General features: G+C 41.4%; 1 protein-coding gene across 1 annotated transcript; it reads right to left on the bottom strand.

Annotated features, from left to right (window-relative positions):
• Positions 1 to 901: 901 nt before the first annotated feature.
• On the bottom strand, positions 902 to 12,737 carry LOC121009444 (glutamine amidotransferase-like class 1 domain-containing protein 3A, mitochondrial). Its single transcript, XM_040442560.1, has 4 exons — positions 12,478 to 12,737; positions 3,116 to 3,287; positions 2,822 to 3,023; positions 902 to 1,190 (listed from the first exon to the last, which is right to left on the bottom strand). Exons 1-4 carry the CDS (start codon positions 12,583 to 12,585, stop codon positions 998 to 1,000), a joined length of 675 nt encoding a protein of 224 aa, XP_040298494.1. The 5' UTR covers positions 12,586 to 12,737; the 3' UTR covers positions 902 to 997.
• Positions 12,738 to 13,437: the final 700 nt, after the last annotated feature.

The raw sequence follows: 13,437 nt of genomic DNA, 5'->3' as shown, positions 1-13,437 counted from the left end.
TTAAAGTATTGGGGGGGTGCCAAAGAATGGACCCCCCCCCCCGTGCCAAGCACCTTAGGCACGCCACTGTATATGGGCCAATCTTCTGCACAGAAACAATGATTTTAGATGCCAGAAAGACATGGTCAGCCAATAAACGAACTGTTGGTCTTTCATCAAGTGATTGGCTATGCCTTTTACAAAGGCCAGTCATCAGGAGCGAGCATCCTCCATAGCTGGCCTGATTATCAGTCTATGTAAAAGGACCATTATACAAGTATGCCAAAGGAAACTGGTTTAGGTTACTTTCACATGTATGTTTTTTCTGGATCTGTCATGGGTTCAGCAAAAAAGCATCCGGTATATACTATAACCATCTGCATCCGTTCAGAACGGATCCAGTTGTATCATATTCCAAATGAACAAAAAAAAATGGATTCATCACCATTGACTTACATTGGGTTTCATGATGGATTCGTCTTGATCAGTATCCCAGGACGCACTCAAAAACGTTCCTTGCAGCGCTTCTGTGTGTGTCATGGGAAAGCAATGAAACGGAACGGAATGCATTCTGGTGCACTCAGTTCCGTTCAGTTGAGTTTTGTCCCCATTGACAATGAATGAGGACAAAACTGAAGTGTTTTCTTCCGTTTTTGAGATCCTATGGCAGATCTCAATACCGGAAAGGAAAACGCTGATGTGAAAGTAGCCTTAATATATTCTGATATTATTGTTCTCTGTATTAATACAATTTACATACAACTAGGATTAGCATCAGAATATCTTGTGCCCAATCAGAAGGTAACAAGTCATCAGAATCTCAGGTTTGAGGCCTGAAATTTCCATAATTGGACAAAGCTAGGATTAATTGTGCTGAATGAACCACAATAAGATTGTAAAAAATTTTGGAATCACCAATCAGTTCTACTTCAAAGTAATACTTTATTTGTGTGTACAAAAAAAATACAGGGTTTATTAACGAACATGATTTGTCCTGCAGTTCTATAGAATTTCTAAATCAACTCAGCTTGAGCACTGCTTTAACCATTTCACCGATGCCATCAAATATCTCATGTATCGGGCTGTTACACATAAAGGCGCTGGTCGTGACCAGTTTATTTTTCGCATCTATGTGAACTTCATTGACCTGTTTGTTGACGTGTTTACAGCCCAGCTCTTTAATGTCTCCTGCTGTTTTTGCATATGGCCATCTGTAGAATAGACAAAGGTCACCAAGTTACAACGGTGTTAACATGACAGTGACAAGAAGAATTCAGACTTTGCACTAGGATGTACATGATAGATCTGGAAATGTGGTTCTTCTTTGATGCATTGCTTGGAATTACAATAAAAGGAGTCTGTCATTCGGCACAATGTGAAGCAGCCCTGTAGGGCTAGCTCAGATGAATGGACTGATGATACCTTTCACTTAGTGAAAAAGTACATTAAATCCATATAAGCAATTACGCACACTGAAGGCGGGCCAAACCCACTCTGTGCACCTTTGCTCCTCCTACATCCTCTTCCAGCCCCTCCCTCTCCTTGAGTGACAGGACCAGACAAGATGATTATGCAGGAACCTGTTTCAGTCTATTAAGGAGGGGAAAGAGGAACTGGCTGAGGAAGCAGAAGGAGCAAGGGTGCAGTATGGGGATGCCAAATATATTGTACAAGTTGCATGAGTTGTATGGGGATACCAAATGTGCATCATTTATACTATTTACACTGTATTAACTGCTGTTTAATAAGAAAATAATTAAAAGAATATTATTGTACTTTATTTAAACAAAACTATCTGTAAGAAATGCCTAAGGGATTTTTCTTTTACTTTTAAAAGCTATAATTTGGGTCTAACAGGCATCATTACTGACAGCCTTGAGCTGTCCAAATAAAACCATCAGTGAAATCTCAGTGCAAGAGACAATGAACATGATTTCCATAATGAAGTTAGAGAGGACTTGTCACCTCTTCTAACCTTGCCATTAGTAACTACTTACCCATGAGATAACAATTCTGTAGCATTTTTATTCTTATGAATTTACGTTGTGCCGTTCCTTTATTATTTCTTATGAATGGTCAACAGACTGCAATAAAAGTCCATCCGGGTGTTACCAGTTGGAGGTTGACCCTGCACAGTCTGCCACTATCCAATCAGTCCCACTGTCAGACTATGCAGGGACACAACTGGTAACACAGAGACTGTTGGAAATTATTTTATAAAATTCTAGTAGGAATAATATTGGAATGGCACAACATAGCGTTCTATAAGTAGTTGCTCCAGAATTGTTATTACATGGGGAATGCAAGTAGTTACTAAAATAAACATGACAGAAGAGGTGACAGCTCCTCTTTAAACTGTTTACAGTGTTTTGTCATAGAAAATGATTGATAGATAGTAGATAGATAGTAGATTAATTAATGCTAGGAGCATCAGGTACTTACGGTATGCACCTGGCCAGCATCAATAGGTACCTCCTGAATTCAACTGTATCACCATCCTCAGGACGGTGATACAGTTTCATACTGTGAGTCTGTGACGTGGGCAGCAGTATATTGTATACAGTATATTGTGCTGCAGTGTTGTATATGGTTCTGCTGGAGCAGTATTTTATGCTGCACTGTGGTATTTGGTTCTGCTAGGGCAGTATTTTGTGCTGCACTAAGGTACTGCTGCCCCCCCCCCCCATTTCTGTTGTACCTGCCTCATTGTGTTGCCCCGCCTTCTGTAAATCTGGATCCACCTCCAACATGGGGCCACTTTTAGTTTTTTTTTTCCAGGGCCACTTTAAGTTCCCAATCCTCCCCTGATGATAGATAGAGATATAGATAGATAATCACTCACTTTTCACACTCTGTATCAGAGCCAACAGTGACCTCACATCCAGGTAGAATCTTTGCAGCTAACACAGGTGAGATACAACACAGGCCAATGGGCTTCTTGGCAGCATGAAATCCTTTAATCGTTTCTTCAATGGGTTTAATTACAGAGCAGTCTTTTCCTTGAACCGCCCAAGAAGAAAGATTTTTGGCAACTCCAAAACCTCCTAGTAGAGATTGGAAAAATTGGCAAAGTGTAAAAATTCTCCCTCTTATAAGATCCATTCTGCACGATTCGTATGGTTATGACATATTGTACCTGGTATGAGGAGTGCATCAAATTCACTGACTTTTAGATCTTTAAGATCTTTAATGTTTCCTCTTGCAATGCGAGCACTCTCTGTAAGTACATTGCGTTTCTCTTCAGAGGGTTGTCCTTTCACATGGTCCACCACATGCATCTGGTCTATGTTGGGTGCAAATGCCACATACTGTGAAAGGAGAATAAATGAAGATTTTTCAGTGTACCAATAATATACTTCATACAGTCAGAATCTAGTAAGGGCTATATTGTATCCAGAAGGAATTGTAATTGTCAGATTTTTTTTTTTATCGTCTGAGTAGATTACAGATACAAGTTTTTGAGACAGTTTAGATCTGTGTTTATTGACCAGCTGTCTGAGGAAGATCTACTGATGGATCGAAGTTACACATCCATTTTTTGTGGATTATTAAGAATCATAAATTAACATTGTAATGAGGGATACAAGCCACAGAAGTGCTCAGTTCTCAGTTTAAGATATACAGAAGATGTCAGATGGATGTAGGTCCAACCTCTGGGGCCTGCACCTTTTTCAAGAACATACGGTAGGTCTCCTTGAGTGGATCCACATCTAGGTGGGAAAGGAATAGAGCACATACAGTACAGACCAAAAGTTTGGACACACCTTCTTATTCAAAGAGTTTTCTTTATTTTCATGACTATGAAAATTGTAGATTCACATTGAAGGCATCAAAACTATGAATTAACACATGTGGAATTATATACATAACAAGCAAGTGTGAAACAACTGAAAATATGTCATATTCTAGGTTCTTCAAAGTAGCCACCTTTTGCTTTGATTACTGCTTTGCACACTCTTGGCATTCTCTTGATGAGCTTCAAGAGGTAGTCCCCTGAAATGGTTTTCACTTCACAGGTGTGCCCTGTCAGGTTTAATAAGTGGGATTTCTTGCCTTATAAATGGGGTTGGGACCATCAGTTGCGTTGAGGAGAAGTCAGGTGGATACACAGCTGATAGTCCTACTGAATAGACTGTTAGAATTTGTATTATGGCAAGAAAAAAGCAGCTAAGTAAAGAAAAACGAGTGGCCATCATTACTTTAAGAAATGAAGGTCAGTCAGTCAGCCGAAAAATTGGGAAAACTTTGAAATTAAGGGCTATTTGACCATGAAGGAGAGTGATGGGGTGCTGCGCCAGATGACCTGGCCTCCACAGTCACCGGACCTGAACCCAATCGAGATGGTTTGGGGAGAGCTGGACCGCAGAGTGAAGGCAAAAGGGCCAACAAGTGCTAAGCATCTCTGGGAACTCCTTCAAGACTGTTGGAAGACTATTTCAGGGGACTACCTCTTGAAGCTCATCAAGAGAATGCCAAGAGTGTGCAAAGCAGTAATCAAAGCAAAAGGTGGCTACTTTGAAGAACCTAGAATATGACATATTTTCAGTTGTTTCACACTTGTTTGTTATGTATATAATTCCACATGTGTTAATTCATAGTTGTGATGCCTTCATAGTCATGAAAATAAAGAAAACTCTTTGAATGAGAAGGTGTGTCCAAACTTTTGGTCTCTACTGTAGCCTCTTTCTATTCTGTCTTTTGGTAGTTAGAGAAACATCCGAGTATAATTCATAATTTCCATAGAGGTGGAAAGGTGTGGATTCCAGAGGTAGGTGCAGGTCTAAGAGGTAGGACCTGCATCTATGAGACATTCATGACATAGCCTATAAATGTCTGAGATGGTAATACACCTTTAATGAGGACTAAAGCTAAGGTTATATATGCCCAAAAATGCTTGCAGCAAATATAATAAACATATTGATTAGTGATGAGCGGCAGGGGTCATATTTGAATTCGCGATATTTCGCGAATATTTTGTAGAATATTCGTCGAATATTCGCAAATTCGAATATTCGTTATATTGTTCAATTTTTTTTACTCGAAAAATCGGCAAGGTAATGATCGTGTAATATGCAAATTTTCGTGATGCAAATTTTTATTGCGAATTTTTCAACTTACAACTATTAGACAAAGAAGATTATAGCACTATATTAGCTAAATTGCTCTATATTTGTTTTTTGGTTTTTTTCGAATGTTCGCTATATTGCTATAACTTTGTTTTTTTCGAATATTCGTAATATTCTAAAACAAGAATATATAGCAATATAGCGAATATTCGAAAAAAACTGAATATAGAGCAATTTAGCTAATATAGTGCTATAATCTTTTTTTTTATAGTTGTAATTTTTTCCAATCTGAGCTTCAGATGAGAAAAAAATTACAACTATTAGACAAAGAAGATTATAGCACTATATTAGCTAAATTGCCCTATATTCGTTTTTGTTTTTTTTTCGAATATTCGCTATATTGCTATATATTCTTGTTTTAGAATATTACGAATATTCGAAAAAACGAAGATATAGCAAATATTCGAAAAAAATACGGATATAGAGCAATTTAGCTAATATAGTGCTATAATCTTGTTTGTCTAATAGTTGTAAGTTGAAAAATTCGCATTACGAAAATTCGCATTACGAAAATTCACAAACACTACTCCTAAAGTCAAATATACTGCAGCCTTCTCATTGGCCCGCAAGCTAGAAGCAGGGAGGGATCATGTGTACTGATTTAAAAAAAAAATCAAATATTCAAAATTACTAATATATATCACCATATTCAAAATATTCGCGAATTTTTGAAGTACCTATATTCGCGATAAAAACTCGAAATTCGAATATTCGTGATCAACACTAATATTGATAGCATATAATTGGTCTGACATGCAGTATTCGAAAAGAGTGTCCTTGACATACATTCCCCCCCCCCCCCCCCCACTCCTCCTCACTGTATTAACCCACTGAGTCCCAGAGGATTTTTCTTTTTCCATTTTCTTTTTTTATTCTTTGCCTTTCTGGAGCCATAACTTTTCTATTTTTCCATTTAATTAGCCATGTGAGGGCTTGTTTTTTTGCGGGCCACGTGTTTTTTAATAGCACCATTTAATATTGTCTACAATGTAGTGGGAAGCTGGAAAAAAATTCCAAATGGGGTGGAGTTGGAAAAAAACTAAATTCTGCCACAGTTTTATCGGTTTTGTTTTTACAGCATTCCGTATGCAGTAACACTGACCAGTTGCCCTCATTCTCAGGGTCGGTATGATTACAACGATACCACATTTACCGTATATAATTTTTCTTGTGTTTTAATACTGGAAAAAAAAAGAAAAAAAAAATTGGAAAAAATATTTTTCTTTTCAATCAACATATTTTTTTATATCCCCATATCTTTATTTTCTATAATTATGTCTATGGAGCTGTGCGAGGGCTCATTTTTTGTTTGATACCACTTTGGCATGTGTATAACTTTTTGATCAGTTTTTATTATATTTTTTTGGGAGGTGAAGCAATTAAAAAAAAAAAAGGCTGAATTGGCCCATGTTGTTTTCCGTTCGCCGTATGGGGTAAATATTTTTATAATTTAATAGTACATGTGTTTTTGGACACAGCCATGCCTACGATGATTTTTTTTTTTGTTCATGTAGTCTTATTTTAAATTTGGGAAAAAGCGGTGATTTAAATTTTCATAGTTTTTCTTATATTTTTAAAACATTTTTACTTTTTTTAAGTCACCCTAGGTGACTATAACAAGCAATGATTATATTTATATATTTATATTCACTAATGGATTTTGATCCATTACTGCATGGGCAAATCAGTATATTACAATGCAGTGCTGCCACCTGCAGGTCTGTATTGGAATATTCCTGTGATAGGTATCGGAGCCTCCAGCAGGCTCTGGCCTATCATTATAAGGTAACAGATTCCCTGATTTCAGCGAGGGAATGTGGGAGCGTGCGGCATTTTCCAACTTAGGCTGCGTTCACACGAGCGTGTCCGGATTAGTTCCGGATGCGTCCCGGTGTGTTGCGGCAAACCCGCGCGAGTAGGAATGCAATTGCAGTCAGTTTTGACTGCGATTGCGTTCCGATGTTCAGTTTTTATCGTGCGTGTGCAATGTGTTTTGCACGCGCGTGATAAAAAAACGACTGTGGTACCCAGACCCGAACTTCTTCACTGAAGTTCAGGTTTGGGTTCGGTGTTGTGTAGATGTTATTATTTTCCCTTATAACATGGTTATAAGGGAAAATAATAGCATTCTGAAAACAGAATGCTTAGTAGGTGATCAGTTGAGGGTTAAAAAAAATAAAAAAAATTAACTCACCTTCTCCGTTTGTTCGCGTAAGTCCCGGTCTCTTCTTTACTTCTCAAAATATGAACTATGGGCTAAAGGACCTTTGGTGACGTCAGATCACATGCTCCAATCACATGGTCCATCACCGCGGTGATGGACCCTGTGATTGGAGCATGTGATCTGACGTCACCAAAGGTCCTTTAGCCCATAGTTCATCTTTTTAAAGAACTAAAGACCGGGAGAACTACGCGAACAAGAGGACAAGGTGAGTTAATTTTTTTATTATTTTTAACCCTCAATTGATCACCTACTAAGCATTCTGTTTTCAGAATGCTATTATTTTCCCTTATAACCATGTTATAAGGGAAAATAATACAGTGTATAGACAGTCACCTAGCAACCGTGCGTGAAAATCGCACGGCGCCCGCACTTGCTTGCGGATGCATGCGATTTTCACGCAACCCCATTCACTTCTATGGGGCCTGCGTTGCGTGAAAAACGCAGAATATAGAGAATGCTGCGATTTTCACGCAACGCATAAGTGATGCGTGAAAATCATCGCTCATCTGAACAGCCCCATTAAAATGAATGGGTCCAGATTCAGTGCGGGTGCAATGCGTTCACCTACCGCATTGCACCCGCGCGGAAATCTCGCCCGTGTGAACGCAGCCTTAGATTCCTTGTTCACAACTGACCACTGCATCTGTGGGTTTAAATGTCTGCGATCAGCATTATCACTGATTGCAAACTTCAGCCCTAGGATTCTGCTGTTTGAAACAGCAGAAAACCGGCGGCTATGGTGCCCGATGAGTTCACAAGCGGCATATTTAAAATGTCAACTTCCTCTGTACATACACAGTGCTTATTTAAAAAGCATAATAGACTATGCTTCTGCTATAGAAGATACTGCAAAAAAGGTATTCTGTGTAATATACCTTTTTTCCAATGAGAGTTAAGGCTCATGCACATGACCGTATGTATTTTGCGGTCCGCAAAAAATGGATCCACAAAAAATCATGTCCGTGTGTATTCCGTATTTTGTGTAGCGGAACAGCTGGCCACTAATAGAACAGTACTATCCTTGTCCGTAATGCAGACAATAGGACATGTTCTTTGTTTTGCGGAACGGAAATCAGTTGTGTGACGTAAAAAAAAATAAAAAAAAAAAATCGCAAGTCATGGCAATTGTGACATTTACATAGTTAATACAGTTGAAAAAAAGACAAAAAGTCCATCAAGTTCAACCAAGGGAAGCGTGGGAACACGAATCCCAGAAGGAAGTGAGACTCAGATTTTCATAAGCATTAATGTCAATTACTTTTAAGAATTCATCTTAACCCTTTTTAAAACTGTCCACTGTTCCTGCTGTGACCATGTCCTGAGTAAGTCTATTCCACAGATTCACAGTTCTTGACGATTCCTGGAGACTGAACTTTTTTTTTCTCCAGTCGGAGGCAGTGCCCCCTTGTCTTTTGAGGGGATTTTACAAGGATTTTTTTTTTACCGTATTTTACATTTCATGATCCTCACTAGAGATGGTCTTGCGGTTCCACCGGTGGTCGTTTCACGGCAAACTTTGTGCATTCGCGATTCGCTGAACATGCAAACATATGGCGATGTTCGCATGTGCCATATTCTTTTGCATTGCGCCGAACTTTGACTCATGACACATCCATCAGGTGGGACAGGGCAGCCAATTGAGACGTTTCAGCCCATGGACACAGCCCCACCCTATAACAGAACCCGATCTGGCAGCCATTTTACATTTTGTGTTTTGCCAGTGTAGGGAGAGGTTGCTTTGTGGAGCAGGGACAGGATGTTAGGGACACCAAACGCTAGCTAATAGGGCTACAAAAGTCCTTTTAAGGACTGGTATAGGTGTGCTATCGATAGGTGTGATATACTGAGGGGTGTAATATACTTTCTAACATAGAAATTTGTATTGTGCAGCAGTTGTGTGCAGTTCTGCTGCGATACCGCAGGTATATAGAGGGACAAGCGCTATTGGAACAACTATTTACAATGGGTGTGATATACCTGTTGCCCCCCTCAAAAAATGATTGTGGAAGCAGGTATATTGCACCTCTCAAAAAACTGATTAAGTGTTTTGATATACCTGATTCCACAAAATACTGATTAAGGGGATTGATATACCTGCTTCCACCAAATATTGATTGAGGCCTGCGATACACCTGCTTCCACAAAATACTGATTAAGGAGTTTGATATACCCGCTTCCACAAAATACTAATTGAGGGGTGCGATATAACTGCTTCCACCAAATACTGATTGAGGGGTGCAATATACTGTACCTCCTTTCACAAAATACTGATTAAGGGGTTTTATATACCCGATTCCACCAAATACTGATTGAGGCCTGCGATATACCCGTTTCCACAAATACTGCTCTTCTCTAGGGACTTTGGCACAGGGTTATTTTGAAAATGACAGGCAGAGGAAGAGGCAGGCCGTTCTGCAGGGGTGGTAGGGGTCGGGCAGGTGCACCAGGCCGGAGCCTAAGTGTGAAGTTGGAGAAGGTGCGTGCGATTACGTCAAAGGATGCACCAGAGTTGGTTAAGTGGCTCACTCAGCCTTCCGCTTCTGCACTCTCCTCATTCTCTGTATCTGCACCCTCCTCACTCTGCTGTGTGCACCCCCAAAGAAACCACCACCACCATAGCCCCTCCACTCGAGACAGAGGAATTATTTTCCCATCCATTCCCAGACCTTACCGATGCGCAGCCATTCTTGGCATCGAATGAGGAAGAGGAGGTAGCAACGGCCGCCATCCAGCAGTCTGACGACAGTACCAAGATCAACCCAAGGAGGGTGGTCCCTGCTGTTGCTGCCTACTCCGAGATCTCTAATGTCAGTGATGGTGAAGGTGACGATAATGACGTGTCGATGGACGTCACGTGGGTGCCCACAAGAAAGGAAGAGGAGGAGTTCAGAGGGAGAGACGGAGCAGCAGATAGGGAGGAGAAGGAGGAGGAGAAGCAGGCAGAACTGGCAGTGCATAGGAGGCAAAAAGCATACTGCAAATGTATCTGGAGCGAGCCATCCACCATGCACGGTCACATCTTGCGCTCCCAGGACGCCGACGCATGGCTCCGCAGTGTGGGCTTTTTTTAACGTGTCAGCTGCTGACAATAGTGTTGCCATCTGCAGCCTGTGCTGTCAAGTCGAGGTAAGCCTAACACTCACCTAGGGACGACCGCCTTAAGAAGGCACCTGGCCTCCCATTACCGAAACCAGTGGGAGCAACACCATCAGAACCCACAAAGCCACACTCCCGACACTCCACGTCCTGCCTCTTCTCCTTCTCCTCGCTCCTTCCATTTGTCCTCCACTCCACCTTCCACCGTGCCGTTGTCGCGTTCATCTGGCAGAAGGTAGGCTTCTGTGGCCCAAATGTTTGAGCGTAAAAAGTTGATGACGCCGGATAACCCTCTTGCTCAATGGCTGACCTCCGGAACTGCCCCCCCGCCAACAACTGGTGGACTCTGAGGTCTTTAGAAAAATTGTGGCCATTGGCACATGGCAATGGAAAGTCCCCGGAAGGAAATATTTCTCCCAGAGGGGCATCCCAGAGCTATATGGCCATGTTCAGCAGCAAGTGAATTTATCTCTGGAACACAGTGTCGGTGCCAAGATACCTCACATTTCTAAAAATGAATGAGGCATGGATCTCAGAGGAATTCAACACCTGTGACGACCACGTGTAATTGAATTTCCTCATGCCAGCCCACACATATCTTCCACCCCACAGAACAAAGAATGGTCCTTGTCTTATGTATAACCAGCAGCATAAAAGGCCTTTTCTGTCAGGTGAATGCCTAATTTTGGGGGCCTGTACTGGCCTACAGTAAATTAGTTGTCCAATGACCATCTAATATACCTCCAGCCACATAATCACTTGCTCTTTTCTGTCAGGTGAATGCCCAATTTTTGGGGCCTGTACTGGCCTACAGTAAATTAGTTGTCCAGTGACCATCTAATATACCTCCAGCCACATAATCACTTGTTCTTTTCTGTCAGGTGAATGCCTTATTTTTGGGGCCTGTACTCCCGTGGCCTAAAGTAAAAATTTTCTAGGCTCCAGCAGGGCACATTTTGGAGAGTTTCCCTTTAAGATGCGTAAAAATGACCCCTGATTAAAATACATATTTTTGGTGGGAATTTGTGCCATTGATCCCCCTCTGGTATGTCACTGTCCATGTTGTGGGACTATTTGTGCACTTCTAGTAAATATTTGGTGGCTGCAAATATGACCTGAAGGTTTTTCAGGTTTGCCTGCCATTAAAGTCAATGGAGTCCGCCGCGAACGCACGGTTCGCGAATCATCACGGCCGATGTTCGTCCATCACTAATCCTCACCACTTTTGATTGGTCTATGTTTAAAAGCTAAATTTGAGATTAGACCTGGATTAAGGCACATTTATTGTCTGCGACACTTGAAATATCTCAGAAGTCTCAAAAAAAAGTTTTATCCCACACCAAGTCTGCATTCTTTACAGTGGCGTAACTAGAAATAACTGGACCCCACAGCAAATTTTTGAAGCGCTCATCTCCTTCATCAACCCCCTCCTCCTGTGCAGCCCCCACTCCTATGGCTGGTCAAGATCGTTCTCTTAGATGAGGCCCAGCAGCCGCTCCATCCATTTCCTACACGTATATAATGTATGTCATGTCATGTATAATACTGTTGAGGGGGCCCTGACAAAATCTTTTAGTCCTCCCACTGGTGGGCCCCTTCTGAGTCTGGGCCCCCATAGCAGCCGCTTCTTCTGCTTCCACAATAGCTAGGCCCCTGCACTGCATTCTTTATCATGATCCGTATGAATGATGAAAAATGCATACTGTCATTTTCAGCTATATTTACCTCTATATTTCATCTATACTTGTAGGTGGGGGGAAATATTCAGTCATAATTATAGAGTTCCCAGTAAATACGGACAAAATAATTTCTGTTTCATGCTTGTATTATTGTCTCTTTTTAAGCCATGCCGCCATATGTGATTGTGAATATACAATTAACTATACATTTATACACACAGTGAATTTTTATTTCTATTGTACCAAGTCATGTTGTAGAATACTCAGCTTCCCCAATTCTTATATTGTAAGCCCTTTTCTGTATTCATTTAACATTAGCACATGACTTCCCCTTTAAGACTGTTAAAGCTGTACCCACACACCCGTATCCTACCTGTGCTCCATCTCTGCTCAGATGAACGAACACTGCAGAGGCCTCGTGGATTTCACTGCCATCATACACCCCACAGCCAGAGAGGATCACTGCCACCGTCTTGGTCATCTTGGATGCCGGCTAAAGGAGAGCTCAGGTAGAGAAGGAGTTTGCAGGTGAGAACTGTAGAGGACGGTGCAGCCTCCTGTCCTTTTATACACGGAGAGAAGGTGTGTGCTCCTTGTGTGCGGGACGTAGAGTCTTACTGAGGAGGAAGTAGCAGTAAAGCTTCCACTCTAATCATTTACCTAACTCAAGGCGGGGAAATTCCCAAGATGACTAAGTTTAGGAAGCAGACACCACAGTAAGGTGAATGGGTAATCATCACAATGGTTGCTTTATTGTGATGGTCACAATATTATTGGCAATTTACGCTTATCTGTGTGCACTACGGAAGCTTGACGTCTGGATCAATAAGAAGAAAGAGCAGCAGCACTGTCATCTCCATATGTATCAGATTCAATGTGTTTGTGATCCATATTCAGCGGACTGGGAAATGAAAGTGGCTCTGGAAGAAAAAAAACAAAAATTGGCCGTATGTTGTAGGTAGGTTCAAATTGACAGAAGGCAGGGCAGCACACGTAGGCAGGGAGAATAGAAGTAGGCAGAGGCCAGCAATACCTTAGTGCTGCACAAAATAATGCCCCCCCCCCCCCCCCGCTACAGTATTGAAAAAGGTTTATCCTCTGGATAGGTCATCAGTATCTGATCGGTAGGGATCTGACACCCGGGACCCCGCTGATCAGCTGTTTGAGGAAGCAGCAGCGCTCACTGTAGCTCCAGTAAGTGCTGTGGCCTCCTCGCAGCTTACCAAGCATAGCACCGTCCATTTGATAGCAACTGTGCTTGGTATTGCAGCTCAGCCCATTCACTTAAATGCGGCTGAGCTACGCCAATCTCATATTGATGATCTATTCTGAG

Source organism: Bufo bufo, chromosome 8 (assembly GCF_905171765.1).
Source record: "Bufo bufo chromosome 8, aBufBuf1.1, whole genome shotgun sequence".
NCBI classification, from domain to species: domain Eukaryota; kingdom Metazoa; phylum Chordata; class Amphibia; order Anura; family Bufonidae; genus Bufo; species Bufo bufo.
Note: the sequence above shows the minus strand (reverse complement) of the source record. Positions and strands in the feature narration are given on the sequence as shown.